At 46.3% G+C, this 27,798-nt stretch overlaps 1 protein-coding gene across 1 annotated transcript; it reads right to left on the bottom strand.

The window, feature by feature from the left end:
- Positions 1-740: 740 nt before the first annotated feature.
- On the bottom strand, positions 741-20,598 carry TCP11 (t-complex 11). The gene is made up of 10 exons (XM_044254938.1): positions 20,584-20,598; positions 20,128-20,265; positions 17,258-17,354; positions 11,897-12,017; positions 4,960-5,180; positions 3,853-3,989; positions 3,365-3,582; positions 3,091-3,272; positions 2,215-2,378; positions 741-1,490 (listed from the first exon to the last, which is right to left on the bottom strand). The coding sequence occupies exons 2-10, from the start codon at positions 20,249-20,251 to the stop codon at positions 1,258-1,260; spliced, it is 1,497 nt and encodes a 498-aa protein (XP_044110873.1). The 5' UTR covers positions 20,252-20,265; positions 20,584-20,598; the 3' UTR covers positions 741-1,257.
- Positions 20,599-27,798: the final 7,200 nt, after the last annotated feature.

The raw sequence follows: 27,798 nt of genomic DNA, 5'->3' as shown, positions 1-27,798 counted from the left end.
GGTCATGGCCACACTGCTAACCCAGCTATGTCACCCGTCGCTCTGGAAAGGAACAAACCCGAGTGTGATGGAACTCAAATACCCCTTCTGTCATTCTTCCCAGATTCTGTGTATTCCAAGCGGCCCCCTCCATTCCCCAAATGCTGAGAACATTGTTTCTCTTCCCATTACCTTGAGAGCACATAAGTGAAGGTTCATTTTCTTTTGTCCATTATTTATAAAGGGCCAGATAAGTAACCTTATCCTCGTTTGGCTCTACTAGGTGTGTGGCAGTCAGCCTGAGGAGGATGGGTGGGATCTCTATGATGCCAGGAGGCATGCCCAGGCCCTTCCCAGAACCTCTCTCATTTGTGATGCCAACACGAGCTCACAACCCCCAACTGCCAACAGAGTCCTGGATGGAAGCAGTACCACTTCTAAATGCCCACGTCACCTGTCAGAGCAGGGTATCTAAGCTTAGAGATGAGGGGCCAGGGAGCTCACGCAGCTGGAGACCAGGATGAGCAAGAAACTTGATGAGAGTCAGTCACTGACCAAACAGACCAAGCCTCCCCTCCGGCGACTGGAGAGAAAGAAATCCCCTGAGCCCCAGACTGCGCTCTGCAGAACACTTGCTCGCAGCCAACATTCACTTCCCTGCCGCCTGTTTGCCCAGCCCCGCCCTTGCAGACCTGGCCACAGAAGCAGTAGCTACTCTATTTTTTGACAGCTTGCTGCATCATTTGAAACCTTCAGGAGAATTTGGTCCTGGATATGAAATTTCTACCATGCCCAAGCCTGCGCTGAACTGACAAAACAAATTTGTGACTTCCAGAGAAGCCATACTCATACTCATACTTTGGATAATTTTACGGGCTTCTCAGAGCCTCAGAGAAATGCTTTACCCTTAGAGAAATAACGCTAGCACCTGAGTGTCTTGGCTTCTCAGCTCTGTGTGCTAAAGGGAGCTCCTAGCCCATGGGAGCACACTGGGGGTCTTCTGGCTTCTCTGCTAGTTGGGGGCCCAGAGCATGGGGCCCAGACATAGCCACAGCACAGGAAGAGCAGAGGGCAGCTTGCAGTCCATAAGTTTATTGGTGAATGAGTTTGGGCCAGTTGCTGCTGACATGCTGCTCACTTCAGCCCTGGTGGACTGCCCTCGGGAGGGGAGGAGGGCTTCCTGCTCTGATGGTCGCTGGTGAGGTCACCCCAGGAGCATGCCGAGCTCTCGCCTGGTCTCGCCTGGGTCCGAGGGGCTGGGGCTTGGAGTCCGTGCAGTCACAGAGACTCCACCTCATTTTCCAAGGCCTGGGCTGGAGGGATGAGGGTTTTTAGGATCTCCGTGTAGTAGGGGCCAAACACCTTCTGATTGTGATGCGTTAGGCTGACAAACTTTTGGCCTAGTTCTGCCAGTTCTGCTTCAATGACAGTAAGGCCTCCGGGGAGGTCTAACAGGGACCGCTGCACACCAAGGACCAAACAGCATTTGAGAAACAAATGGATCCGCTGATCTGTGAGCAGGGAAGAAGCAAACAACTTTCAGGGAGCAGCCTAGCCCCTCTGCTCTACTCACTCCAGTTCTAAGCTAACCGAGATATTTACTAGCCCACCCACTCACCTGGAGATAAGAACATTCACTCTGTTCAGGAAGGAGGCTTTGATTTCGCTCCCAAGGACAAGGCAAAGACCACAAACGAGTGAGCTAGTAAATTTCTGACTACTCAAAAGATGACTTAAGCCTTCAAAGTAGATAGATCCTGGTGAGAAACTACCATGAGGCTCTTAGACTTATTCTTTAAATGGCTGAGGTTAAGAGCAAGGTCAAGTTCATGCCCTCCATTCCAACAGGGATGAGTCCTTGCTGTGGGAACACATCCTCCAGCCAATTCAGCACCAGCTTCTTATTGTTGGGAGGTTGGGGGTAAATGTCATGACTTGGACTACAGTCAGAAAATGACCCAGAAGGCCACAGATGACTTATTCAGGTTAGGTGGACAGGATCTCTTAACCAGAATTCTTAAATTCCTGGGTACAAACCTTCCTTAGAACCAGAATCTCTCTCTAAACCGAAAGGAATATATTTTCAACCCAGTATTTTGAAAAAAAACTAAAGCCTGAACAGCAACTTGCCCAGTGACCCTGCTTTTCATTGTTAAATGGTTCAGTGACTGACTCCCAGGGATGGGATGTACCTCTCCCCCAAAACATTCCTGCCACCCCAACACGCATGCTCACCAATAACACTGCGGACACAGTCCTCCTTCTTGGCAATGTTCTGGAGCTGTCCAATCAGCGAAGCTGTGTTGTCACTGCTCAGAGCAGCAAGCCCCATGTTCTTGAGGCTTTGATGGATTTCCTGAGACACCTGTTCACTCACAGTCTGCATAGCCTCTTCAGGACTAGACCATGAAGAAGAGGAAGCTGGCACCCAGAGGATGGCCTCGGAAGCTCCACACCAGAAGCTGAGCCCACTTGAGGGAGACTCGCAGCTCCCCTCCTACCCTCCTCCCAGTCCCTGGTAGCAGCAGAACCCAGTGGGCAGGCTCAGCGTTCTCACTGCTATCCATGTCCCGACTATTCTCTAGATAAGACACCATGTTCTACTTCTTAGAAAATAAGATAAACCATGAAATCCACCCTGGATAAGTTTGGTGTCAATTCTTCAGCCCCATGGAGTTTATTTATATATGTATATGCATTTTTAAGACTTTGTTGGACATTTTCCACGGTCATATGTCCTGTCACCAAATACAATAACAAACCTAGCCTTCTGATTCCTTTTTTCCTCTGGTGTGACACCCTGCACACAGATGCTCGATTAACATCACTGACTGATCGATCAACTCCCAGATATACCTCAGACCAGCCCACTGGCATCCCCTCAAGGAGAGAATAATTGCTTTGTAGTAAACTACCCTCCAGACTACCCTTTCTGGAAAAGAGGTTTAACTTTGTCACAAGTCTCAAGACCATTATAGAAAGACATCAACAATCCCTGTGGATGGTTCCAGTCTTTGTGGTCCGTGGTGGGATGTAAGCCATCATTTGTTACCAAGCTCTGTCTTCAAAGCACTCATGACCATCCCTCTAGAAAAGCTCTACACAGCTCACCTGGAGTCAAACTCCTCTATCAGGTCTTTGGTCATACGTTTCAGCTTATCCACAAACTGAGGTGAGCCAAAGAGAACACTGCCAGAGAAACTACTGGCCACCAGCAAGACTGAAGCCAGGAGGGTCAGCCGGTGCAACTGGGACTCCAGCTCCCGAAGACGGGTCCTGTCCATCAGCAGCGTCTGGGGACGTGGGCAAGAACAGGCTGTCAGGAGGGGAGGGTCCAGACGGGGGTCCCAGATACAGAACAAGGTGTTGCCCTCCTCGGGCCCACCTCAGGGAACTCTTCATTCTCAGGGTCCCAGAGAAGGAGGTTCAGGAAACCCTGGGACAACACCATGGTGGGGCTGAGGGGCTCGGGGCTGCTGACTGTCTCGTTTGGAGAGGAGCAGGCCATGGTGGTGGAGTCAGAAATGTCCAAGCAAATCGGAAGTGGCATGGTGAGGTCTACAGCCGCTTGGGTCAGCCACTTGGTGGTGTGGTCAAGGAGGCCTAGAACAGGAAGAGAGTGGGGAAGCATCTTCAGCACCCACATCCCTAAAGCTTCAAGACTAAGGTTCTTTTTAAGATCTGTTCCTGGTCAATAAATAAATGCTTTGCTTGGGGGAAAGGGGTCTGTCTTAGATAACTCTTCCTTCTCCCTCGCCCTACCTGAGAAAGAAACTTTCTGTTCCCAAGAGATAGAGCACTCTCTAACATCACAAAAGTCCGATCCAAACAAGATCCCATCTTCTCACTCTGGCCCTCAAGTTATGTACATACTTGGCTGCTTATTGAGGAGTTCCTGGAATGTCGCCCGTTCATGCTGGATGGAATGTTCCTGCAGGTGGGGTTGAAGGCTCTGGATAGTGTAGTTCACCATGTCCATTTTCATCAGGCCCAGAACCTGGAAGATCCCTCTGACATAAGAGAAAATAAAATAGACTATGAAAGGAAATCTAGTGAGAGGGGACCCTACAGAAAATGTCATTAAATCACTGTGTTCCAGAGTGAGGAGGAGCGTTACAACCAGTCCCATCTCCAGGCCACCTGGGTGGCTCAGTCGGTGAAGCATCTATCTTCAATTCAGGTCATGGTTCCAGGGTCCTGGGATCGAGTCCTGAGTCTGGCTTCCTGCTCAGCAGGAAGCCTGCTTCTCCCTCTGCCTGCCCCTCCACCTACTCATGCGCATGCACACGCACATGCACATACACACACACTCTAACAAAGAAATAAAATCTTAAAAAAAATAGTCCCATGTCCTAAATTTACAAAAAATGGCACTGTGACTAAGACTCCAGGCCTAGAATAAGTGAATGGCAGAGTGAGAAACAGAGAAGTCTCCGGACCTCTAAGCCTTCAGGCTAGCTCTCTTTCCACATGATCATTCTATCATTTTTTTTTTTTTTTTAAATGGTAGAGTCAGTAAAAGGAAACACACCAGTATACTAATGAATCTTTCTGGGAAGTGGGACTATAGGTGATGCCATATCTGAAGCAATTTCTGGGCCACTCTTTTCTTCTCTTCTTTTCTAACTTCCTGCATCTTAGTTTCTATAGCTGTTAAATAGGGATAACCTGCCATCCCTGTCCCCTCACACTGTGTAACATGCAATGAGAAAATAGGGGAAAAGGATGTTTGAACTCCTTGGAAGGATCACATACTCTAACGTTTTATGATATAATGGTATTTATATAGGAGGCCCAACCAAACTAAGGTCATCTTTGGTTGAAAAGGAAAAAAGCTAATAGGTCAGCAAGGACAGGATTGGTCACGTCTTCAACAGGGAAGAGCCAACAAAGATGGGGCTACAGTCGCGTGTCCGGCCCCACTTGTCCTGGCCCGGGGGCCGACGTGGGTTTTTGAGGGACAGCAGTCAAGTTTCCCACCTCAATAACCGAACAGGGTCGGTGATGTTCTCCAGATTCTGCACTGCTTCGTCTCGAACGGGTGCACACAGCAGAGTCATCATGTCGAGAATGTACTTAGAGAGAAGAGAGACATTCAAGGCCCCGTGTTCTGCTTTCCGCTTGAGGAGCTCTGTGTCCAGCGCTTCTTCGATCTCTCCTCGCAGGCGGCTCTGGCGCGGTAACAGCAGTGACAACAGGATCTGCCCAGGAGAGAACATCAAAGGCAGTTGCTTTCTGTGTGGAGCCCCAATCCTTCTCTAATGCACAACCCTTTGGCCAAAGACTGTCTTTTAGGGACAAGAAGTGGTTCCCTAAATTTTCCAGAAAATATGATTTATCTGTATTGAGAGGCCGATGACAGTTCGAGGTTTTAGGGGATTAATACAGCCACGGCGCATCCTTTTCTAGGCAGAAGGAGATAAGGAGACAAGTAACATCAAGGAGTGTGGATAAAAGATATGCAAAGTACAACAAACATAAAATACATACGTCACACAGTGATGAGATACTTTAAATTTTAAAGAGTGCAATTTATTTGAGAGCGCAAGAGAGCGCGTGCGTGATGGAGGGACGGGCAGAAAGAGAGAAAGACTCTCAAACAGCCTTCACACTGAGCGTGGAGCCCAATGTAGGGCTCAATATCATGACCCTGAGATCACAACCTGAGCCGAAACCAAGAGCCAGACACTTAACTGAGCCCCCCAGATGCCCCAATGCAGGCATTTTTTTAGATGATTTTACTTCAGAGGGCAAGGAAGAAATAGGCCAAGGAACAGTTAAGAAGTACTGGAAATAGCCTATTAACCCCAAATGTAAGCTCCCTGTGGAGACAAACTCTCTCCATGTGTGTCTCCATAACATACAGAACATGTATGTGTGTGTGGGGGGGTGTTCGATGACTAGTGTGTTGTCACAGCAAGATCCCTGGCTCTTCAGCTTCTCTGCGTTCTATTTAAAATGGCAAACTATACCTGGTCCGGGCTGGAGGCTCTCAGCGCTCACTCTGCCCTTTAGGGCCTACGCCCTGTGAGAACGGAGCCAAGCCCTCCAGCTGTGTTTCCTCCGTGGCCAGGCACACATTAAGCTTTGTTAGCAGAGGGGGTGTGAGAGGATCCGTAGGCCTTACAGGGAAGAGGCCCTTCCTGCCTGGCTGGGGGAGCGCTGGCACCGTGTCGCTTGGCTCCAGTGACTGCGGGCTCCTGCTCCTGAGTGGCCCTGACTGACAGGAAATCCGCGCCCCTGGCGGAGGTCTGACTAAAGGCCCCGGCCCACTGGACCTCACGATGGGCTGGATGAGTCCTTTAGAAGCCTTCGGACAGTGTGCAACTACAGGCCGGCAGACAATCCCCACAGGGTGTCCATGGCCTGTTACCTCAGTGAAGGCGCGAGGCCTCGGTGGTCCGCACCTTGTCAAGCCAGTGCCTCCGTGGAGAAGACGGCTCGCTGAGCCGCCTACCACCCGCCGCAGAGAGAGACCCACGCCACTCACAGGCCTTCCTGGATTGCTGAGGCACCACACACTGCATCTGAGTTTGGGCCAGCCCCGCTCATTTAGAGTCCTTTGTGAGGCTTTCCATCTCAAGTGGGAAGCCCGGCAAGACCAGGCCCTGCAGCCAGTCCAGGCCGCACACAAGCTGCGACGCCATCTGGGCCATGTGATCCAGCAGGTTCAGTGACAGCGTGTACATGGCAAGTAAGGGCTCCCCGACACGGGCCTCTGGCAGGCGCCGAAGAGCACACCATAGCAAGACCTCTTGGATTTAGGGCAAATCTATGTTTTCTTCCGCAAACCACGATTTGCCTTTTGAGAATTAGTTTCTGGCTTGCTCCTGGACTTCTGCAGAAGTAAACACCTTACTGGAGGACGCAGGATGGCCGTGTGGCCAGAGCTTCCCATGAGGAACTATGCACTGTCGGGCCCACCTAACCGTGAGATGATGCCTGCCCCACAGCCATCTGGGGCCAGATGAAAGGGTCCAGAGACCAAACATATACAGAGATAGGACAGACCTACAGAGCAGACTGGAATAGAGAGCCCAGAAATAAAACCTGGAGATGTGGTCAAATAACGTTTGAAAACAACGTCAAGACCATTCAATGGAAAAAGGACAGTTTCTCCAACACATGGTGCCAAGAAAACTGGGTATCCACAAGTAAAAGAATGAAGTCGGCGGGCACCTGGGTGGGTCAGTTGAGCATCTGAGTCAGTTCATGATCTCAGGGTCATGAGACTGAGCCCAGGTTAGGCTCTGCACTGAGTGCAGAGTCTGCTTAAGACTCACTCGGCATGAGGTAAAAGGAGAGGGAGAAACAGGCTTCTCACAGAGTGGAAGTTCCTCCAGCTCAGGTCATGATCTCAGGGCCCTGGGATCCACACTGGACTCCCTGCTCAGCAGGGAGTCTGCTTCTCCCTCTTCCCCCATGCTCATGCTTTCTCTCTCTCCCCATTAAATAAAATCTTAAAACAAAACAAAACAAACAAAAAACCCTCTTTCTCCCTCTCTTTGTCTCTCCCCCACTCTCTAAAATAAATAAATCTTTAAAAAAGTAAAGTTGGGGGCGCCTGGGTGGCTCAGTGGGTTAAGCTGCTGCCTTCGGCTCAGGTCATGATCTCAGGGTCCTGGGATCGAGTCCCGCATCGGGCTCTCTGCTCAGCTTCCCTCTCTCTCTCTCTGCCTGCCTCTCTGTCTACTTGTGATTTCTCTCTGTCAAATAAATAAATAAAATCTTAAAAAAAAAAAAAGTAAAGTTGGACCCTTACTTTATGCCTTATAAAAAATTTAACTTGGGGCACCTAAGTGGCTCAGTTAGTTAAGTGTCTGCCTTCAGCTCAGGTCATGATCTCAGGGTCCTGGGATCAAGTCCCGCATCAGGCTCTCTGCTCAGCAGAGTCTTCTTGTCCCTCTCTCCTGCACCCTCCACTCGTGCTCTCTCACCCTTTCTCAAATAAAGAAAATCTTTAAAAAAAAATTAACTTGGGGCATCTGGGTGGCTCAGTCGGTTGAGTGTTAGCCTCTGGCTCAGGTCATGATCCCAGGGTCCCTCTCCCTCTGCTTCCCCACTCTATGGGAAACCTGTTTCTCCCTCTCCCTCTCCTGCCTCTCCCCCTTCTTGTGCACTCTGTCAAATATATGAATAAAATCTTAAAAAAAAATTAACTCCAAATGGATCAAAGACCTAAACAGAAGAGCTAAAATTCTAAAACTCATAGAAAAAAATAAGGGGATAAATCTTCATAATCCTGGATTTGGCAAGCAGGACACCAAAGGCAAAAGGAACAGGCTAGATCAACTGGACTTCATCAAGAGAGAAACTTTTGTGTACAGGACACTATCAAGAGGGTGAAGGGACTACTCACAGAATGGGAGAATGTATTTGCAAATCATCTAGTAAGGGGCTACTATCGAAAATACATAAAGAACTCTTACAACTTAATAACAGAAGACAAACAACCCTGTTTGGAAACGGACAAAAGACTCCCGCCGACCTTTCTCCAAAGACAACACTGGCAATAAGCACAGGGGAAGGGGCTCAGCACTGCTAGCCACCACGGCTGCACAGATCCAAAGCACAGCAAGATTCCATTCCATGCCCACTAAGGTGCCTATAATGACAAAAAGCAGCATCAGGGAAAATGTGGAAAAGCTGGAACCTCATACCTTGCTGGCAGCAATGTAGAGTGGTATAGCCACTGTGGAAAACAGCTCAGTGGCTTCTCAAATTCAGCAGTGCCACCCCTGGGCATGTGCCCCAAGGAGCAGAAAACAGGTGTTCAAACAAAATTTTTGTCCATGAATGTTCACAGGAGTACTACTCGCAGTAGCCAAAATGTGAAAACAGCACAGATGCCCTCAACAGACAAGTGGATAAACAAAATGCAATATACCCACCCAATATATCCATACAGTGGAACTTTATTGGGCCCTGAAAAAGGAATGAAATTCTGACCCCTGTTTACAACACAGATTGAGCCTGAAAACATTATGCTAAGGTGAAATTTGCCACATACAAAAGGGCAAATATATGATTCTCCTTATATGAGGTGTCTAGGGTAGCTAAACACACAGAGACAAAAGGTGTAACAGAGGACACTGGAGGAGGAAGGGAATGAAGAGTTACCATTAACGGGTACGGTTTCGGCTTGGGAAGGTAAGAACATTCTGGAAATGGATTATGATGGTCACACAATGTTGTGAATGTACTTAAATGCCACTGAGTTTCAACACTTAGAAATAATTAAAATGGTGGGGTGCCTGGCTCGTTGAGTTGGTAGAGCAGGGAACTTTGGATCTCAAGGTTGTGAGTTCAAGCCCTACATTGGGCATGGAGCCTACTTTAAAAAGAAAATAATTAACGTGGTAAAAATTTTGTTATGTATGTTTACAATTTTAAAAAATTCTAAAAGATATTAACAACTAAGCTACTAATACGGTGCCATTCCCCAGGGAGGATGAGCCAGCCACCTGGCAGCAGGTGATTTCTTTGAACCGCTTCCACTGTGGAGGGGGCAGACTTGCCGTCACTGGAACAGACATGTATTCTGGATACGGATTTGTCTTCTCTGTCTGCGGTGCTTCCCATCAGCCCCAACATTTGTCTTTGCAGAATGCCTTACTCATCTTCCCGGCCCTGGCATGTCGCATACCATTGCATCTGATCACAGAGCATTTCAGAGCAAAGGAGGTGCAGCAATGGGTTCATGCTTGCGTACCCCTAAATCGACAGGCCTTAACTGAAAAGTGGAATAGTCTACTGAAGACTTGATTACATGGGTTGAGGGACACTATGCTGAAGGGAAGATGTTCCACCGTTAAGATGCAATATATTCTTTGAATCAAAGACCATTATATTGTGCCGTTTCCCAAAGCTGGAAAACATAGTCCTGGGAATCAAGGGGTGGAAGCAGGACTGGTTCCTTTTACTTTTACACCTACTAACCCACCTGCAGAATATTTATTGCCCATCCTGCCTACTTTGGGCTCTGCTGATTTGGGAGGTACGTTTGCATTGGGCCCTGTGAATGAGAGGAGGACACAGTACCTGGTCATTTTGGGCTCCTTTTACCACTGAACCAAGAGGATGAAAAAGGAGTTATTCTAGTGGCTAGAGTAAATGATCCTGAGGTTACCCCCTGGTACTTGCATACCCAGTGATAAAGGTTACTGGAAAACCACAGCAAGCAAACAGCAGCAGCAAAATCCTGAAGGACTCAGATTCTTTGGCAGTGAAGGTTTGGGTCACTTTGACATGTAAAGAAACCCATCAGCTGTGGCTGCTCAGGCTGAGGACAAGGGAAATAAGGAATGAACCATAGAAGGAAGCCATGCAGGTCCACCATAGCCATGTGACCAAGTACAGAAGCAAAGACTCTATGTTTTCTCTTTGCCTGGCACAGGCACGGGTTTATTTGTCAATGCTGACCTATTTCATCTTCTCTCCTCCTCTTCCTACTATCATTTTACAGATTGGTTGCTGGCAGTTAACTTTACAATTAGGCTTTAAGTACCAGAATATTCAGTGGCACCGTGACTGAACTTGATAGCAACCAGCACAGTAGCTGCTGGAGCTGTGAGTCTCCTTGTTTTATTGAAAGAACGCGAACCTGTAAGACAACTCTATCTGAGCAGGTAGAAATAGAGTTATCTTTTCAAAAACTGAAATGTGTGTAGAGGGGTGCATCTGGAAGCTAAGCAGCCCAAGTAGAGGAATGTGACAGTTACCAATTTATTGTCTCTCAGTTCCAAATCCATCATTCTCTTCTCTGCTCTGAGAACATGGAGTGGAATCCTTTAGATATTCTTCCTTCAGCAGGCGGCACAATGGTTAAGCTTCATCTGTAGAGGGCATGATTCGTTTTCCGGGCTACATACCAAATTACCATAAATATAGAGCCTTCCAATAGCACATACATTTCTTAGCTCACAATTTCTGTGGGGCAGGAGCCCAGCTGCAGTTTCACTGGGCCCTCTGCTCAGACTCTCACAAGGCTGCACTCAAGGTGTTGGCTGGGCTGCATTCTCATTTGGAGGCTTGACTGGGGAGGACTTGGCTACCAAGGTGATTCAGATCGCTGGCAGAATTCATTTTCTTACAGCTGTAGACTTGACGGATGGATGCTGCCCTCAGATCCTAGGGGCCAGCTGCATTTCCCTGCCCTAGGACCCTCTGCAGGGGCTGATCACTGCATAGCTGTCTGCTTCTTGAAGGCTGGCAAGAGGGTTTCTCTAGTCTGCAGTGAAATGTATTTCTAGGTGCAACATCCCAGCACCCTGGCATACTGCTTAGAGGCAAGTTACAGACCTCATCCATGCTCAAGGAGAGAGGATTATACAAGGGTGTGGATCACTGGGGGGGGTCACTTTCGGGGGTACCCACCGCATACTACAAAAATATCACAAGGGGCAAGAGCTTCTCTTCCTGGTTCTGAAATACTAACTTGGCACGAAGCACTATGCTTGTGCAGCCTGGCCAGAGCTGGCTCTGGCAGAGCAAAGGGCTCTGGGTCTGATGTCGGGCTGCTCCTGCACGGGTATCAGCTGCAGTCCCTGGCCCCTGCATGCGAGTCAGCAGCACACACAGGACAACAATCTCCCCAGCACAGCCATGCTCTCCGAGTCCTTGCGTCTTCTCTGTGGGTCCTAGGAGTATGGCATATTCTCCTTCTAGCTGATATTTTTGTCTACTTTAGAGTTTTCTTTGCTACTTACTAGCTCAAAGCTCTTGATTCTTCAATTCCATGTTATAATTTTTATATTAAAACTTCCTTGTTGAAACTACTGTGTGATTTCTGTCTATGGATTAGACTTTCACTGATTCGTGGACCATGTTCAGTTAGGATCTGTTAGCCACTGACATTCCAATGACCTTGGGGATGTCTAGGAAACTTACATCTATGGGTGGAAGATAGGTCACTCACCTCTTTAATTTCTTTCAGAAGTTCAAGAGCACAACTGAAGTCTGGGGGAGTAGCTGACAACTGCTCTTTGAGATGGTCCCAAAAGGCATTGTGCATTGTCTCCTTGACCTTGCCTTCCAAACTGTAAGAGGATTAAATGAACAAATTACTTTCTCTACCCAAAAACTGTTAGAAGGTCATTATCTCCTAAGGCCCAAACAAACAGCATTTGATATGACAAAAGACCATCATACTGACAGGAAAAGACCAGGAACTATGTTTGGACTGCAGCAAAGTTGAACAAGCTGGGCTCAAACTTGGATGTCAAGAACATGACCAAAATCTCTTAGAAGGGTTCCTCATGATTTCAAGTAGCCCTCCCTCTGTAGAAGGAAGAACCCTCCAAGGAGATCAGGCCAGCTTTAGCACCAATTTGCATCTAGCCTAGGTAATATGTGACTTACTTGCCATTTATGCATACACATAGCCATGAACAGAAGGACCTTTTATTTTCTTATAGTCCTAAAATCTAGACAAGGATTTTCCTTCTTTGATAATACTCAAATATCCATAGGGATTTCCAAATCAGCAGGTCTAAAACTCAATTCAGTATCTTCCCCTTCCAAACCTGTTTCTCCTATCTTCCCAATATCAGGGGCCCTACCAGGTAGCCAGTCATGAAGACCAGAAAGATCAGACATTTCTTCTCCCTAAAAAAGAAAAACAGAATCAAAGGCAGAATCAAAGCCTGGGTGGCTCAGTTGGTTAAGCGACTGCCTTCAGCTCAGGTCATGATCCTGGAGTCCTGGGATCAAGTCCCACATTAGGCTCCCAACTCCATGGGGAGTCTGCTTCTCCCTCTGACCTCCCCTCTCATGTTCTTTCTTACTCTCTCTCAAATGGATAAACAAAATCTTAAGGAAAAAAAGAAAAACAGAAACAAAGGCAATTCAATTTAGAAAGGATAGTCTCTTCAGCATGTGGGGCTGGAGAAACTGGACCTCTGCACTCGAAAAAGTGTATCTAGACACAGACCTAATACCTTCCACAAACAGATCACAGACCTAAATGTAAGAAATAGATACCACAGAAGATAATGTAGGCGAAAACTAGCTGATCTTGAGTTTGGCAATGACCTTTTAGATACAACATCAAAAGCATGATGATCCATGAAAGAAAAAAACTGGTAAACTGGACTCCATTAAAATTAAAAACTTGTACTCTGTGACAGAGACACTGTTAAGAGATGAAAAGACAAAGCACAATCTTTGCAGAACAAATATCTGATAAGGAACTAGAATCCATGGGGTGCCTAGGTGGCTCAGTCAGTTGAGCGTCTACCTGTGGCTCAGGTCAGGATCCTGGGGTCCTGGGAGGAAGGCCCCAGGTCAAGCTCTCTGCTCAGCAGTGAGTCTGCTTCTCCCTCTCCCGCTGCCACTCCCCCTGCTTGTGCTTGCACTCGCTCTAATAAATAAATAAAATCTTTAAAAAAAAAAAAAAACACCTAGTATCCAAACTATACAAAGAACTCTTAAAACTCAACAAAAAGAGAATAACCCAACTTTAAAATGGGGAACAATCTGAAGAGACACATCACAAAAGTCATCATTCAGATGGCAAATAAGCCTATGAAAAGATGCTCAACATCCTGTCATTAGGGCGCTGCAAATTAAAATAACAATGACATACCCATCAATATCTATGAGAGGGGCCCAATCCAAAATATCTTCACCACCAAATGCAGGAGACACTGTGGAGCAACTCTAAGAACTCGCATGCATTGCTGGTGGGAATGCAAAATCGTAGCTGCCCCAGCTTCTTACAAAACTAAACATACTCTTGTCATATGATCCATAGACTGTCCTTTGTATTAAGCAAATGAGCTGAACACTTGTGTCCACACAAAAACTTGCACAGGGAGGTTTATAGCAGCTTTATTCATAATTGCTGAAACTTGGAAGCAATCAAGATGTCATTCTGTAGGTGAGGGGACAAATAAACTGTGGTACATCTGGACAATGGGCTATTACTCGGCCTTAAAAAGAAATGAGCTATCAAACCCCAAAAGACATAAAAGAATCTTAAACACATATTGCTAAATGAAGGGAGCCAATCTGAAAAGGCTACATATTTTATGATTCCAACTATAGGATATTCTGGAAACCAATGGAGACAATAAAAAGATCAGTGGTTGCCAAAGATTCATGTGGCAGGAAGAAAAGGGTGAACGAGCAGAGCACAGGGGATTTTTAGGGCAGTGATCTGTAGGATACAAAAATGGTGAATATATGACATTGTACATTTTTCAGAACCTATGGAATATACAAAAAATGAACCTCAATGGTACACTATGGACTGGAGTTAATAAAAATGTATTAATACTAGATCATCAACTCTAACAAATGACCTCACTATTGGAAGATATAAACAATGGGGGAATCTGTGTCCTGCAGGGCATGGGCTCTGTGGGAACTCTGTACTTTCCAATCATTTTTTCTGTAAAACAAAACTAGTTTTTAAAAAATGTGTATTAATTTTAAGAAAGGAAATGACAGGAATTAAGTTTCCTCTCAAAGTTTATTTAAATGAGGTCTCTAACCTTCAGTGAGACTCATAAGAGAAAAAGAACCATTCGAAAAGTTTGAGGTTAGACCTAGTCATTGCCAAGTAGCTACTGGTTTTCTTGAATTAAACATCCCCCCCTTAAAAAATACAGTAGTAATGTATGTGCCATGTAAAACAAACAACAAACAAGCAATACAAAAATGAACAAAACAAAAAGTCAAAGTTCTTCTCCCAATACACTAGCCTCAATCATCAGAGGTAACGATCAGAGGTTATCAGAGGTAACCAACTATATCTGTCATCAGAGGTAACCAACTATAATCTGTCCAATGGTGTAAGGTGTACTAGAATTGTTGTCAACTCTTTCTCCTCATCCTATCTATCTAAACCATCTCCAAGTTCCACAAACGGTGCTTCTTAAATGCCTCTGGAATCCATCCCCACCTCCCATCATCTCTTACCTGGACTACTGTTATAACCCATTCCCTGGTCCCCTTGCCCTCAGTCTTGTCCCTTTCTTATTTGTTCTCCACAAATTCATTCTAAAATCAAGGACTTCTGAAATTCCATTCTGACCATGATGCTCTGCTCCTGTAAAGTCCTTTAGGGACTTGCCCTCACCAGCAACATAATTCAGGACCCTGCTCTGCCTCCTTTTCTAATTTATCTCCTTCTATCTCATTTTATACAGCTGCCCACACCAAGGAACCTATAAAAAACATACCATATCCTTGCCTCTGTCATAGTTTCCTTGCTGGGAACATTCTTTTCCACCTAGACCATCTGGGCAACATCTATTCCTCCTCTAAGACTTGACTCAAGGTTTCATAAGCAACTCAAGTCTTCCTGAACAGGCAGATCTTCTCTGACCCTCCTTAAGCAACTGAGCATTCTCATGAAACTCTCTACAAACAACTATGAGTGAACTGATGGGTCTCTTCTGTTATTCAACTGTCCCCCCTACAAAAACTTCTGACAGCAACGACAGTGCCTTGATTATCTACAGCTACATCTCTAACTATCCCCAGCACTCAGTATCTGCCTGCCACATAAGGACTCAGTATACACCTGATCAATGAATGCCCAAACATGGGATTTCCCTTCAGAGTATACAATCATCATTAACAGCAGCCTATGCACAAAGGAGAGGCAACTGCCAAAAGTGAGTCAGGTCAAACTCTATTTTCAACCTTTCTCCTGATAAAATTCTGCATGACCTTACATGAAAATCCAGCTCTGACTGGTACTATTTCTCCTGCTTCGTTTCTCCCTCTCTTCTCTCGTCTACCCATGCCCCCAACTCCCTCATTACGGTCCCTTTAGCAGACCTTCACTCTTCCGGTTTCAACTGTTTCTCTTCTCCTGTTGCCATCAAACGTATCTAAGCAGTGAGGGAGGTGTTAGGAGATGTGGGTTTTCATGAAAACCTGGTCCCACAGAAGCTGTGGCACCAAGCATGGGCACATCAGAGCACAAAAAGGACAGGAACTCCATGCCATAAACAATGGCACTTGAGTAACAGATTCCCTAAGGCTGCCGGATCACAAAAGCATTTAAAGAAACTGGCTGATCACAAGCTGTCCTCATTGATCTATTGGTGGGAAATTAGAAGTTTTTGAAATCTGACATTGAATTTACCGATTTAACTGCCAATAAACCAGCAGAGCCATTCAATTCATACTCCCCAAATGGTGCTCCCTTGTTACAATGTCAATATAACTAAGAATCAAAGTGAAGCTTGATGGAGGTGGGAGAGCATTATTTATGAACATTATTCATAAGTTAAACTGACTTATGGGGGCACCTGGGTGACTCAGTCGGTTAAGGGTCTGCCTTCGGCTCAATTCATGATTCCAGGGTCCTGGGGTAGAGCCCCACATTGGGCTCCCTGCTCAGCAAGGAGTCTGCTTCTCCTTCTCTCTCTTGCCTCTCCCCACTGCTTGTGCTCTCTCTCACTCACTCATTCTCTCTCAAATAAATAAAATCTTAAATAAAAATTCATATTCTATCTGTGCCTATTTCATCTGTGGTCACTTAAAAGAGTAATTGGAAGGAGCTATGAAGCAGGCAGCTGATCAGATGAGCCCAAAGATCTAGGATTCCTGATATTCACACTGGGGTAACCTCAGCTCCAGGAGTGTGGGCGTGGTTTAGCGTCTACCTTCCAGCAAGCAGAATGCATCTGAGATGAGGTAACAGAAGGACTGCGGGTTCTGTCTTGGGCAACATCTCTCACACCTTTCTTTTCTCACTCACTCAGAGGGGGAAGCCAGCTGCTATGTGGCTCAGAGCTGAGGGAGGCTCTGATTAGCACTCAACACATTGACTACAACTAGGGCCAGAGACACACAATTAAACTGTGCCCGTATCTCTGACCCAGAGAAACTGTGAGATAAGGAACATTGTTTCAGCTACTAAGATCCAGGATAACTGGATAGCAACAAGAGCTAGCTACCACAGGCTACTTCTTCAACATTTATCAGAGAAGATGTGAAGTCCACCCTACTGATATTTTATTATTAACGGTGGGGGGGGCGCGGAGAGGATCACAAAGTGAACACTGCAATAATAATTACTTTGGCTTATTTACTAGTTAAATAACATTTGCTTCTTGACATTCTAATACTAATAATTATTACTCTTCTATTTAAATTGTTGAGCCCTCTTAAGGTTTATATTCAAAAACTGTACCCCCCCCCCAGTTTTACTGACTCAATTGGATTATTAAATAAAGATGCTTCAAGTCTGGTCAGAAGCCATTAGTGCTAAATAGCTATGCCAGAATGAATAAAATGGAAAAATCAGAAGAGCTGGTACCTGCTTGGAGAGGAAACCTTTTCTTTGACGTGGAAATCATGATTCATTCCAATCTTGTTGCTCAGCTTAGAAACATCATCAACTGTACCTATCAGACCTGTGACAGAAAGAACCTCAGGTGTACACCTGAAACTAATGTTAACAACTATATTTCCATTAAAAAAAAAAAAAAAACCTTATGGCAGACACGAGTCATTCTGAATTTCTATGTTATTCATAGACTCACTCTGAGTAGGCCCCAAATTGAGATTCATCAAATTGATCTCACACCAACTCATCTGACATTTCTAGTAGTTTAGGTTTTCTGAACTCTGGGTTCAGTGCCTAGCGTAGTCCAGCATGGGGGTGAGGGAGGACAAAGAAGCTATTTTATAAATAACAAAAATGAAATACAAGCCTTTCTCTTGAAAAGTAAAATAATAATTAAAGCAGCAAAGAAACAATTTGTGATTTGCAAACATAAGCATTTATCTAAGGGTATTCTGATTCTGCTCTCCTTTTCCGGACTCTGATGAAAGTTAACTTCTCCATATCGATGGTACTGAATGGCACCAGTGTCACCTGGTCTCAAAAAGCAGGAGTTCCCAGGTGTTAGGATTTTATAGGTTACTGACATTTCCAAAGATTCTGAGCAACTGATGAGAACCTGCCCACGTTCTGTTTTGCCAAGTGTGAACTGCAGATAAGCAAATAAAAAAATCCACTCCACCACCACCAAACCATCATTTCAAAAAAGAACAGCTTAACCTTCAAAAAAACTAAAACCAAAAACTGCCCCCCCACAAAACAGAAAGGGAAAGTTATCAGAATAAAGAGGAGTCCTTTACATTGAATCGATTTAGCTTTAGGAAAAATTCATTACATCTTTATTTTCTTTCACTAAATATTGTGAAGAATTTTGTCATAAACAAGCACTAACATTTGGGACCCAATGCTCTAAGTTCTCACTACAGACCCAGCTGAGCTCATTCTCATGAAACAGCACAATAGTTTTAATGATCACTTGGTATGTGGAACGAAGTTACACATAGTACATCATATTTTCTCATTCCCTTTCAATAGCCCTTCATAATTCAGCAAGAAAAATATCTGGTTCTGAGATATGGAGAGGATATAAATGAATGAAGATCGGCCATGAGTTGGTCACTGCTGAAGCTGGGTAATGAGTAAATGTGGCTCACTGTACTAGTCTCTCTACTTTTATAAATGTTTAAGTTGTCCATCAGTAAGATTTCAAAATGTAAAAAGGAAAAATAGTTATTGTAGAAAAGAGGCTACACAGAATGCCTTTACTTAAGAGATACATGATGAAGTTTTTAGAAGTCAAGTTATGACCCTAACTTTCAGTATGAAAGGACAAAAATACATATTTATAGAGAGAGAGCAATGTGGTAGAATGTTAACAATGTGGGCATTCACCTTTTTTTTTTTTTTTTACTTTTCAACAAAGTTGAACTATTTTGAAATTAAAAAATAAAATAAAATAAAAATCTATAGGTAAAAGGTGATTGCAAATTTACCAAAAGTCACTGAGCCCTTGCTTTGGTAAACATAAAGATGACTTGAACCTTAAGTGGACAGCTGATATTCCCTTTATTTTTGCAGCCTCTCGGAAGCCCTTGGTTTCAGACAAAATGGCAAAACACAGTCAAACATGTAAACAGACAATCCATTAACTCACTAATGCGAAATGAGAAATAAAATCTTCCAAGGGATACTGAGTTATAGCAGCTTACTGAAGGACAGAGGGAAAGATTACCCACAGAAACACTTTCCAAATACAAGAAGTCGAAGTTCAGATCCTACTTTGACAAGACTGTTCTGGTGCTCACAAGTACCATGGTACTAGGTAACTCCCAACAGCTGTAAAAATCCGGAAAGGGGAGGGCCCAAAGAGAAATTCGAGGGAAAAGGCAACTAAAGTAGATTTTTAAAATCCAAATCCCAAGGCCAAAGAAATTTTCAACATGATACAGTAACTGAACCAAGACAACTAATCTACAACATGTCAAAAAAAATAATTTTTTTTTAAGAGGCAATTTGGTTACTCACTTTAGGGTTGTTTTACCTACGGATTCATCTAAATAGTCTCCCAAAGAATTAAATTGTTTACACCGTATTTACAAAAAACTGGCTTTCCCCCCCACATCAGGTTCATTCTATCTAAATAAATTTCTATGCACCAATTTGCCACTTTGGGGCCATTCTGTTAGCCGGCAACGACCCCATGTGGCCACAAGAGAAAAGTGCAATTCAACCTCAGAGTAGCCGGGCCTTGAACTACTTTTTCACACTTTAATCTTCGAGTTTAACTCGAGTTAAACTCTTGCACGTGGACAGGTCTTCAGACTGGTGCCTGTTTTAAATTCTGTAGAGATTACTAGAAGAGAAAAGCTGGATGAGTCCCAGCGAAGTTCGACCTACGGAAGCACAGAAGAGACCTGCGACGCAAGAGGAACATAAAAGTACGGAGCTCGAGAACAGAAGCCCAGACCAGCAGTACTTCTTAAATCCATGAAGCGCCGAGTGATTCCCACCGAAGGCCACTTGGGTTCTCTGAGAGTAAGTACACCAAGTGTCCGCCATTTTCCACCTACACATTCAAACTACAACAATTATGGCGGTGAAGGCGCTTGGCCTCAAATCTTGTCAGATTAAAAAAATTTTTTTCTTTTGTCAGATTCAAGTAATCCGGCCCAGGTCCTTTCTCCTGGACCAACCTTTGGGTGTACAGGGGGCCTAGGGCCTGGGGGAGCAGGGACTGGGGCGAGGTGGGGGGGGTGCAGGCGAAGGGCAAACAGAGAGGCCCGCGGGCCTTTCCTCTTCCGCCCTGCCCCGGGCTGGCGCCCCCGAGCGGCTACGGGACCTACGGGCGGGGTGGTCCTCGGGGCCTCTCTGGTCTTCCCGGGTCGGTGCTGAGGTCTCGGGCTTGCAGGACCGGCACTGTGCGTCGCCTGGGGCCTTCAGGGGCACTTTCTCCTCGACGTCCGGCATGTTGCGGATGGAATCTGGGTTGGGGAGAAATGACACGCCGTTGGCGTCGGGGAAAGGGTATCTCCCACCGTCGCCGGGGGTCCGGAGCCCGGCCCGGCGCGCCGGGCTCGGCCAGACCAAAAAGCGCAGGGTGGGCAGCGTCAGGGCGGGGGACAGGCGGGACAAAGGAGCCTGGAGGACTGAGGGGTCCCTGGAGTCAGGCTCTGGGCGCGCAAACAGGAGGCGGTCCGGCCCGGGCTGCGCTGGGGGCAGCCCCCTCGCTCAAGACGCTCGCCTCGCGCCCTCTCCGGCAGCAGAGGGAGCCCTCGGCGCCTCAGCCCCGCGCCGCTCACCTCCTCCCCGGCGACTTGCCGCCTGCTCTGGGGTCCCCGCCACAGCCGCGCAGCCTCCAGGCGCGGGCTGTACCAACCGCGGCGGGGCGGCGGGGGGGACAGCGGGCGGCCGGGAGGGCCCTGGAGGCCGCGCGGAGCCGGCCGGGTCGACCCCGCGCGCACCACGGCTCGCCCCGCGGGGGACGCCGGGTGGGAGAGTCGGGGCTTTGAGAACAAAGCGCCGGCCATCTCCCGGGGCAACGGGTGGGGTCACGTGGCCACCCGGCAGTCTCCCTCGCCCCCACCCCGCCGCCTGCCGCGTGGCTGGGAGCCAGGCTGGCTGGCTGGTGCTGGGTCGTCGTGGGCGCGAAGCCCCTCCGGCCTCGGGTTACGTGGTCGCTGGGGGCAGTCTCCGCCTGGCATCCACCCCCACGAAAAAGATCACCTGGAGCTACTTAGGGAGGGAGAGAACAAGGTGATTTGTTTCTCTTCAGCCGGCTCCTGTAGCCCAAGGAACAGAACCTCACCGAGGCCGGTGATTTCTTGTTAGTGCCTCCGAGGCACCTGAGGAGAGCGGGGCCATGCTACCATTTCTGCAAGTGTGGAAACCGAGACCGCCGGCCACCTGCGGGTCTGTGGAGGCGTGCGAGCGGGGCAGCAGCAGAGGCTCTTCCACTGAATTCCCGGCCTGGGGTCTTCTTGGGCTGGACCTCCTACCCCTGGTTCCGGCTCTCGGTTTTGTCTTGGTTTCGGGTCTGCCCTGTTGCCCTTGGAGCGATGTGAGGACCTGGAGTGACCACTCTCCCCTTCAAAACCTGCATTTTGGGGGCTGGAAATGAAAAGGAAGCATCCACTGCTTACACTCCTATCCCTCTTTATTAACTAACTTGATCTCTTACGACAAACGCTTGCTCAAAAAATGGAAAATAAAACATAAGATGAAAGTATTGCCTGTAAGAAATCAAGTTATTATAACCCTTGCCTTGTTAGTGTGGGATGTGGATTCTTCTTGCACAACTCATGCGTTTTGAAAGGGAAAATTACGAAGAGGCATAAGAACACTTCCTTCCTGCCTTCCTCCCTTAATCCTTCCCGCCTCCCTTCCTTCCTCCCTCCCTCAATATGCCTAACATGAAGCTTGAACTACTGCCCCAGAGATTGAGTGTTGTGTGTGAGGTGTGTGCTCTACGTACTGAGCAAGCTGGGGGCCCCTGAACACATTTCTGCTAAGAAAGTCTACTCTAGGGGTGCCTGAGCGGCTCAGCGGGTTAACCGTCTGCTTTCGGCTTGGTCATCATTGGGTTGTCCTGGGATTGGTCCTGCATGGGGTTCCCTCTTTCTTCTTCTGCTTCTCCCTCTCCCAGTGCTGCTTCCTCTGCCTGTGCTGCTTCTGTTTCTCTCTCGCTCTCTCTGTCAAATTAATTTTTTTTAAAAAAGTCCACTCTAGGGGCGCCTTGGTGGCTCAGTTGGTCAAGTGTAGGCTTCAGTTAAGGTCATGATTCCAGGGTTCTGGAATTGAGTCTTACGACTGGCACCTTGCTCAGCAGGCAGCCTGGTTCTCCCTCCGCCTGCCACTCCCCCTGCTTGTGCTTGCTCCCTTTCTCTCTCTCTCCAACAAATAAATAAATCTTAGGGAAAAAAAAGTCTACTCTACCCTGAGGTCAAGGCAGATATGAGGGGAACAGCCTAGTAAAGTTACTGTTTAGCTGAGGCGTTCTTAATCCAGTACATATTCAACCTGCCCATTACCCCTCCTAACCTTTCCTGGTATTTCCCTCAGAGATGTTAACTGTGCAGGCTGGCCTTCACCCCAAACTGAGAAGGAAGAGTAATTGTCTGACTTAAGCAAAGAGGTCCATGAAAATGTAATTATTCATTATTACAAGAGAGATTTTTAGGCTGGGTCTCAAACAGACAAAAAGTTCTGTTTGGGTGGAATTTTCCAGAATGACACCAGTTCATTTGCCCATGAAAATGGCATTGCCATAAAACTTCCCCTGTTGATGCCTGAAATTACCTCCAGCAGTTCATTCATATATGTTACACAGCCTCTGTATATGTATATGTCCTCTTAATACCCAAATTCTCTGGAAGGGGCAGTGGGAAGAAATAGCAGGTGGGAGCTTGTGGGGGTGGGGACTGAAGCCAGAAAAGGAGTAAAGGATGGGGGTGGAAAAGAAAGACAGAATTGGAGTTTTCCCAGGGTCAGCCTGGGGACAGCATTTCATGATCTTTATCACTATAGTTATCAGAACCAGCTAGCCAAAGTTAAAAGTTGAGGGGAATAGAAAGATGATTCAAGAGATATGCCCTCCTTCCCTTTGGGGTCTTAGTTAATGATAACTGATTTTGGTTTAATGATTTACAAAATGTTTTTACATTGCAAATCCATATGCTCTGGACACAATCCTACCTGTTCAGTAGGCCAGGGGGGTGTTATTTTGCATCATTTAATAGATGAGCAAACTGAATTAGAGAGGCTTCTGGGAGTACCAAAAGTCATTTGGCAAGCAAGGACTTGATGCTCAATCCTATACTTTTTCTTAATTCACCCAATCTCTCTGTCTTCTAGCTGAGAAGCTGTATATACAAGAAAATATAACTGACATAAAATGGTATAGAAAGTGCAAGAGCTGGGGGTACAAATGAGAAGACATACGGGACCGTCTGAGAAAGGATGAGAGATCTTCCAGATGTTTGGATCAGTTCAAACCCAGCCTTTAGCCAGGATCCTAAGCAAGACTATGTAACTGATTTGTGTTTGGAGGGGATACTTTGTTCAGCCTGGTTCCCTCTCAACCTTGGGACCCTCTTTAAACTCTCCTAATGGGTGAAATTGGATTTTCCACACATGTCCACTATTTATTGGGAATGCCCTTCCTGACTGAGTTAACACCTTTACCCTGTGAAAGTGTACATATCTTAAAAGACCCACAAGACAAGTGTTTCTCGAGCAACCCAAGGACAGAAGTAAAAGCCCCATTTCCTCTCACGTTGCAGTGTGCCCCAAGCTGTACAGCCCTGGGTTCTCCTTTTATATTAAAATATCATCTGAATTTTGGGGTGCTGGGTGGCTCAGTCAGTTGAGTGTCCGCTTTGGGCTCAGATCATGATCCTGGGGTCCTGGGATGGAGCCCTGCATCCTGGCTCCCTGCTCAGCAGGAAGTCTGCTTCTCTCTCTCCCTCTGTCCTCCATCCCCCCAACTCCTGCTCTCTCTCACTCTATATCTCAAATAAATACATAAATAAATTTTTAAAAAATCATCACTTTTATCTTCTATTCACAACATATCCATATTTGCCTCAATACTAAAGTCAATTTTCTATCCTCAAATCTTTTGAGTAGAATTCTTGTTCCAGAAAGAAGGTTTTCCTATACTCCTGGTACACCTCCATATACCCCTATGGGTTCATACACCGCAGACTGAGAAGCGGTCCAAGGGAATCTCTGGCCTGCAGCTAGAATGTTCCTGCTCAACCACTTCCCCACATATGTGAGCTTTAACCCAAGCCCAACAGTATGCTCTGTTTTCATTTGCTAAATACTACCCTGGGTACACTACCATACAAAAACAATTATGCAGAGAGTTGGTCCTACCCACAAAGACATTCTGAAAGAGGGGTTGATAAAGACAAAAATGTAAGAAAAATACTCCTGGGTGACTGTAAGAGGTACAGAATCTAAGAGGAATCCTGAATATGGATCCGCTAACTTTATGAAACAAAATAACGGAAATGAAAAACATCTCATTACAAATCATCTTAGGCTCGTGAGGTTAAATGACTTGGCTAAGATCACCACCAGTTTATGGAAAAATGTAGGACTAGAACCCATATCACAGTCGGTGTACTCTATAACATATAGGGCTAAGCAAGAGTAAAAATTAATACTGTAAATAAATATTTTTATTTCTAAAGAAAAATGTAAATGACAGGCCATGGAATGGAAAAAGTAAGAGACGGAATTACACAGAGGCCAAGCTTGCAAGTTCAGTAGACTATACTGGAAGATAAACAGTCAGAGTGGTAGGGACACGTAAATACAGGGTGGGACATTTAAATGAAACCATTTGGAGTCCTGTAAACTGGGACTGATTTCATTATAGCCTCCCTTATGGTACAGAACTGCACGTCAAAACTATTTGCTTTAGTCTTTGATAAATGTGTTTTCTTCATAGAATCAAAGAGTAGGAGAAAGGTTTCGGTAATCTGGGGGCAGTCTGGACATAGCCCTTTGTAGCTCAAAGTGAAGTGTTATGGATGGAGAACCCTTTACAAGTCTTTTAAGGAAAGGGGGCTCAAAGAGGGGACAAAGAAGATTCTGGCAGCCGCTTAAACATCCAGCTTGGTTAGCCACATCTCACTCTACCAGCAATACCTAAGAGGTCCTTGTTTCTTCCTGCCCCGGGGTCTTTGCATGTGCTGTTCCTTCCCTCTGGGATCCTTCCCCTTCCTCTCCTTCCCCTCCTATGTCACTGACTCCCTCTCATTCTTCAAGTCCAGCTTGCAAGATCGAACCTCCTCAGGGAAATGTCTATGAACCTCATTCGCTTCTCTCAGCACCCCCTATGTTGTCTTCGTAGCCTTCACCACAGCTTGTAATTATATCCTTGTTGGCATAATTAACTTTATTCAGTGTGGAACTCTACAGCCGGACTGTAGGCTCCCTGAGAGCAGGCACGGTCTGCATTTCATTTACCACTGTGGCTGGAACATAGTGGATGGGCAGTCCCTAAGGGTAGCCTGAGCAAATGGGCACAAACTGGTGTGCAGCTGCATGGAGGACCCGTAAGAATGAGCTACTGCTCCCCCCACACACTGGAGAGGCCCAGCAAACTGTGTCTCTCTGGACCCAGTTTCAGTAACCAGCGCCTGTCTTTCTCTTTTTGTCTCAGACACGTTTCCCCTCTTTCCATCTCTCCTCTGTCCTGGGAGTCTTTTAAACCCTCAAAGACGATGTCTGAGAGAGAAGGAAGGGTGTTCATTCAGGGTCCTTTGACAGGGAGCTTCTCCCCCCAAAACCCCCCACCCCGCCCCGACCCTGAACCGGAAGGTGGCGATAGGGGGCAGTGGCAGCCTGGGAGTAACTTCCAGAAGTAGGCTGCCAGAGAGAGAGTCAGTCTCTCTCTCTCTCTCTCTCTCTCTCTCTCCTTCTGCAGAGCAAGCCAGGGTCAGCAGCAGCCCAAAGCCACAAAAACTGACTTTAAAAGTCCTCCTAAGAGCTGCGTCTTTCGACTCCCCAAAACAATCCCGCCTTGTGCCCCAGGACACGGCGCGAGTTACACACTTAAAGCAGTTTCCACAGAACCGCATTCAGTTGGTTTTAAACTCTGGGGAAAGCTGGCAGCCTCTTTGTGGGTTTTTTAAAAAAACTAGTTAGAGGGACAATTAAACCTTTATGGGCCCCAGAATGTACCTATGCAGACATAAATAAGGATCATTCTTCATCACCAGAGAGAATCCACTTTCTGGCAACAGAGATATTTTTCTGCCATCGTAGGACAGAGCTATGCTCACACACCTGAGAGCCTTTATGATGAGGGCAGGTGATGGGGGCGGTCAGCATGGGCAGAGGTAGAAACTTTGACTATAAGTTCTCAAAATGGACACATTGCAGGCCTTGGGCTTAGCTGGTCTTAAATAAATCACAAACTCCCATAGCCTTTCCAGAAAGCAGCCCAGATTTTGGGCCAAGAAAACTCGTCTTACTGCCCTCCCACCCCACCCCCTTGTGTTACTTTGGGCCAAAATGGTCCATTTGTCAAAGAGTCCTGACTCTTTTATTCCCACTCTTACAACACAATACAATGCATTCACGTATTTACAGTGCAGTGTCCTTGAATGGTCGGATGGCTTTTTTTTTTTTAATCCAATAATATCATTAAATGCACCAGGGGGCTAACTTCTTAAAGGAACCTTTGAGTAAACTCTTTTGTTAAGTGAATCAGTCTTTTGTAAGGCAAATCATCAGCCACCAATTTGTTTTCCAAATCTGAGATTTCACATAGGAGATTTTCTTCACCAGGCCCACTCTAGATGGTGGCCTGTACATTTTCTTTTATTTTCCTTTGGTCAAGACAAGCTCTTCCTGAATAGACATTATTGGGTAGGGATGAAGGAATCTCAAACACTTGAGAAGTAAATCAGTTTCAATCATTCCTGTCATCCATAATTCTCTAGAACCACCAGCCTAAAGCAAAGTATAATGATCTCCCGGCAAAGAATCCAGCATAGATTTAAAGGCCAGTCTATTTGAAGTCAGTTTCAAAGGAAATGCAGAGAACGGGGCTTTGAAAAGAAAAATTATTGTAGATTTTTTTTAATTGAGGCAAAATACATAGCATAATATTTACCATTTTAACAATTTGTGAGGGTACAATTCAGTGGCATTAAATAAACTAAATTCACAATGTTGTGTAACCATCACCGCTATCTATAGCCAAAACCTTTCATCATCTGCCACAAAAAAACTCTCCCCATTAAACAATAACTCCCCCGCTCCTCCTCCCAACACCCCTCCTTCACAACCCACGAGAACCTCAATCCCAGTTTCTGTGTCTATGAACAGGGGATTGTTTTAAACTTCAGCTTTACTTTGGGCCTTTCATTTCCTTCCCCTGGTGTGGTGGGAGAATGGAGAAAGTGTGGCCACCCTCTTTTCACCTTGTAGACTCTTCCCGCTGCTGCTTCCTGCTCCCCTTTCCTCCACCTACCGGGCCCGGAGCTGAAGCAGGAGTCAGTCCCGGACAGAGGGAGAAACTGGCGAGGGGCTGCAGCCCTCAGCAGGAACAAAAGGAGGTCACTGGGTCTGAGTCTCCCTTACCAGCTCAGGAATGGCAAGAATTTTCTGACTTCAATAGTCTGAGGAAGTAGGAACATGATGAATCCAGTGGCTGTTCTGGTATCTGGGGCCTACGCCTGCATGTGGCCTCCTGCTGAGCACCTGTCAGCTTCTGCCTTACCTACCAAAGATCAGTCAGGGCTAAGAGAGGTAGGACTGTAGGAAGAGACATAGAGGGCTTCCTTGGGCACCCACAAACTCCATGCTTGGAATTTCTAACCCTGAAAAACACAGGCGAAACCACTCACAACCCCTGCAGAATTTACATTTCTTGTACCCATTGGTGGCCAACAGAAGCACACTCAGAATGATTCACATCCTAGAGTTTGGGGTTTGCTTTGTTCACAATGCTTAGAAATTCTCAAAGGAGCTTCCCCTCACCCCCCACCCCCACC

The sequence above is a fragment of the Neovison vison genome, chromosome 1 (genome assembly GCF_020171115.1).
Source record: "Neovison vison isolate M4711 chromosome 1, ASM_NN_V1, whole genome shotgun sequence".
NCBI lineage: Eukaryota > Metazoa > Chordata > Mammalia > Carnivora > Mustelidae > Neogale > Neogale vison.
The sequence above is the reverse complement of the archived record's forward strand: the minus strand, read 5'-3'. Positions and strand labels throughout refer to the sequence as shown.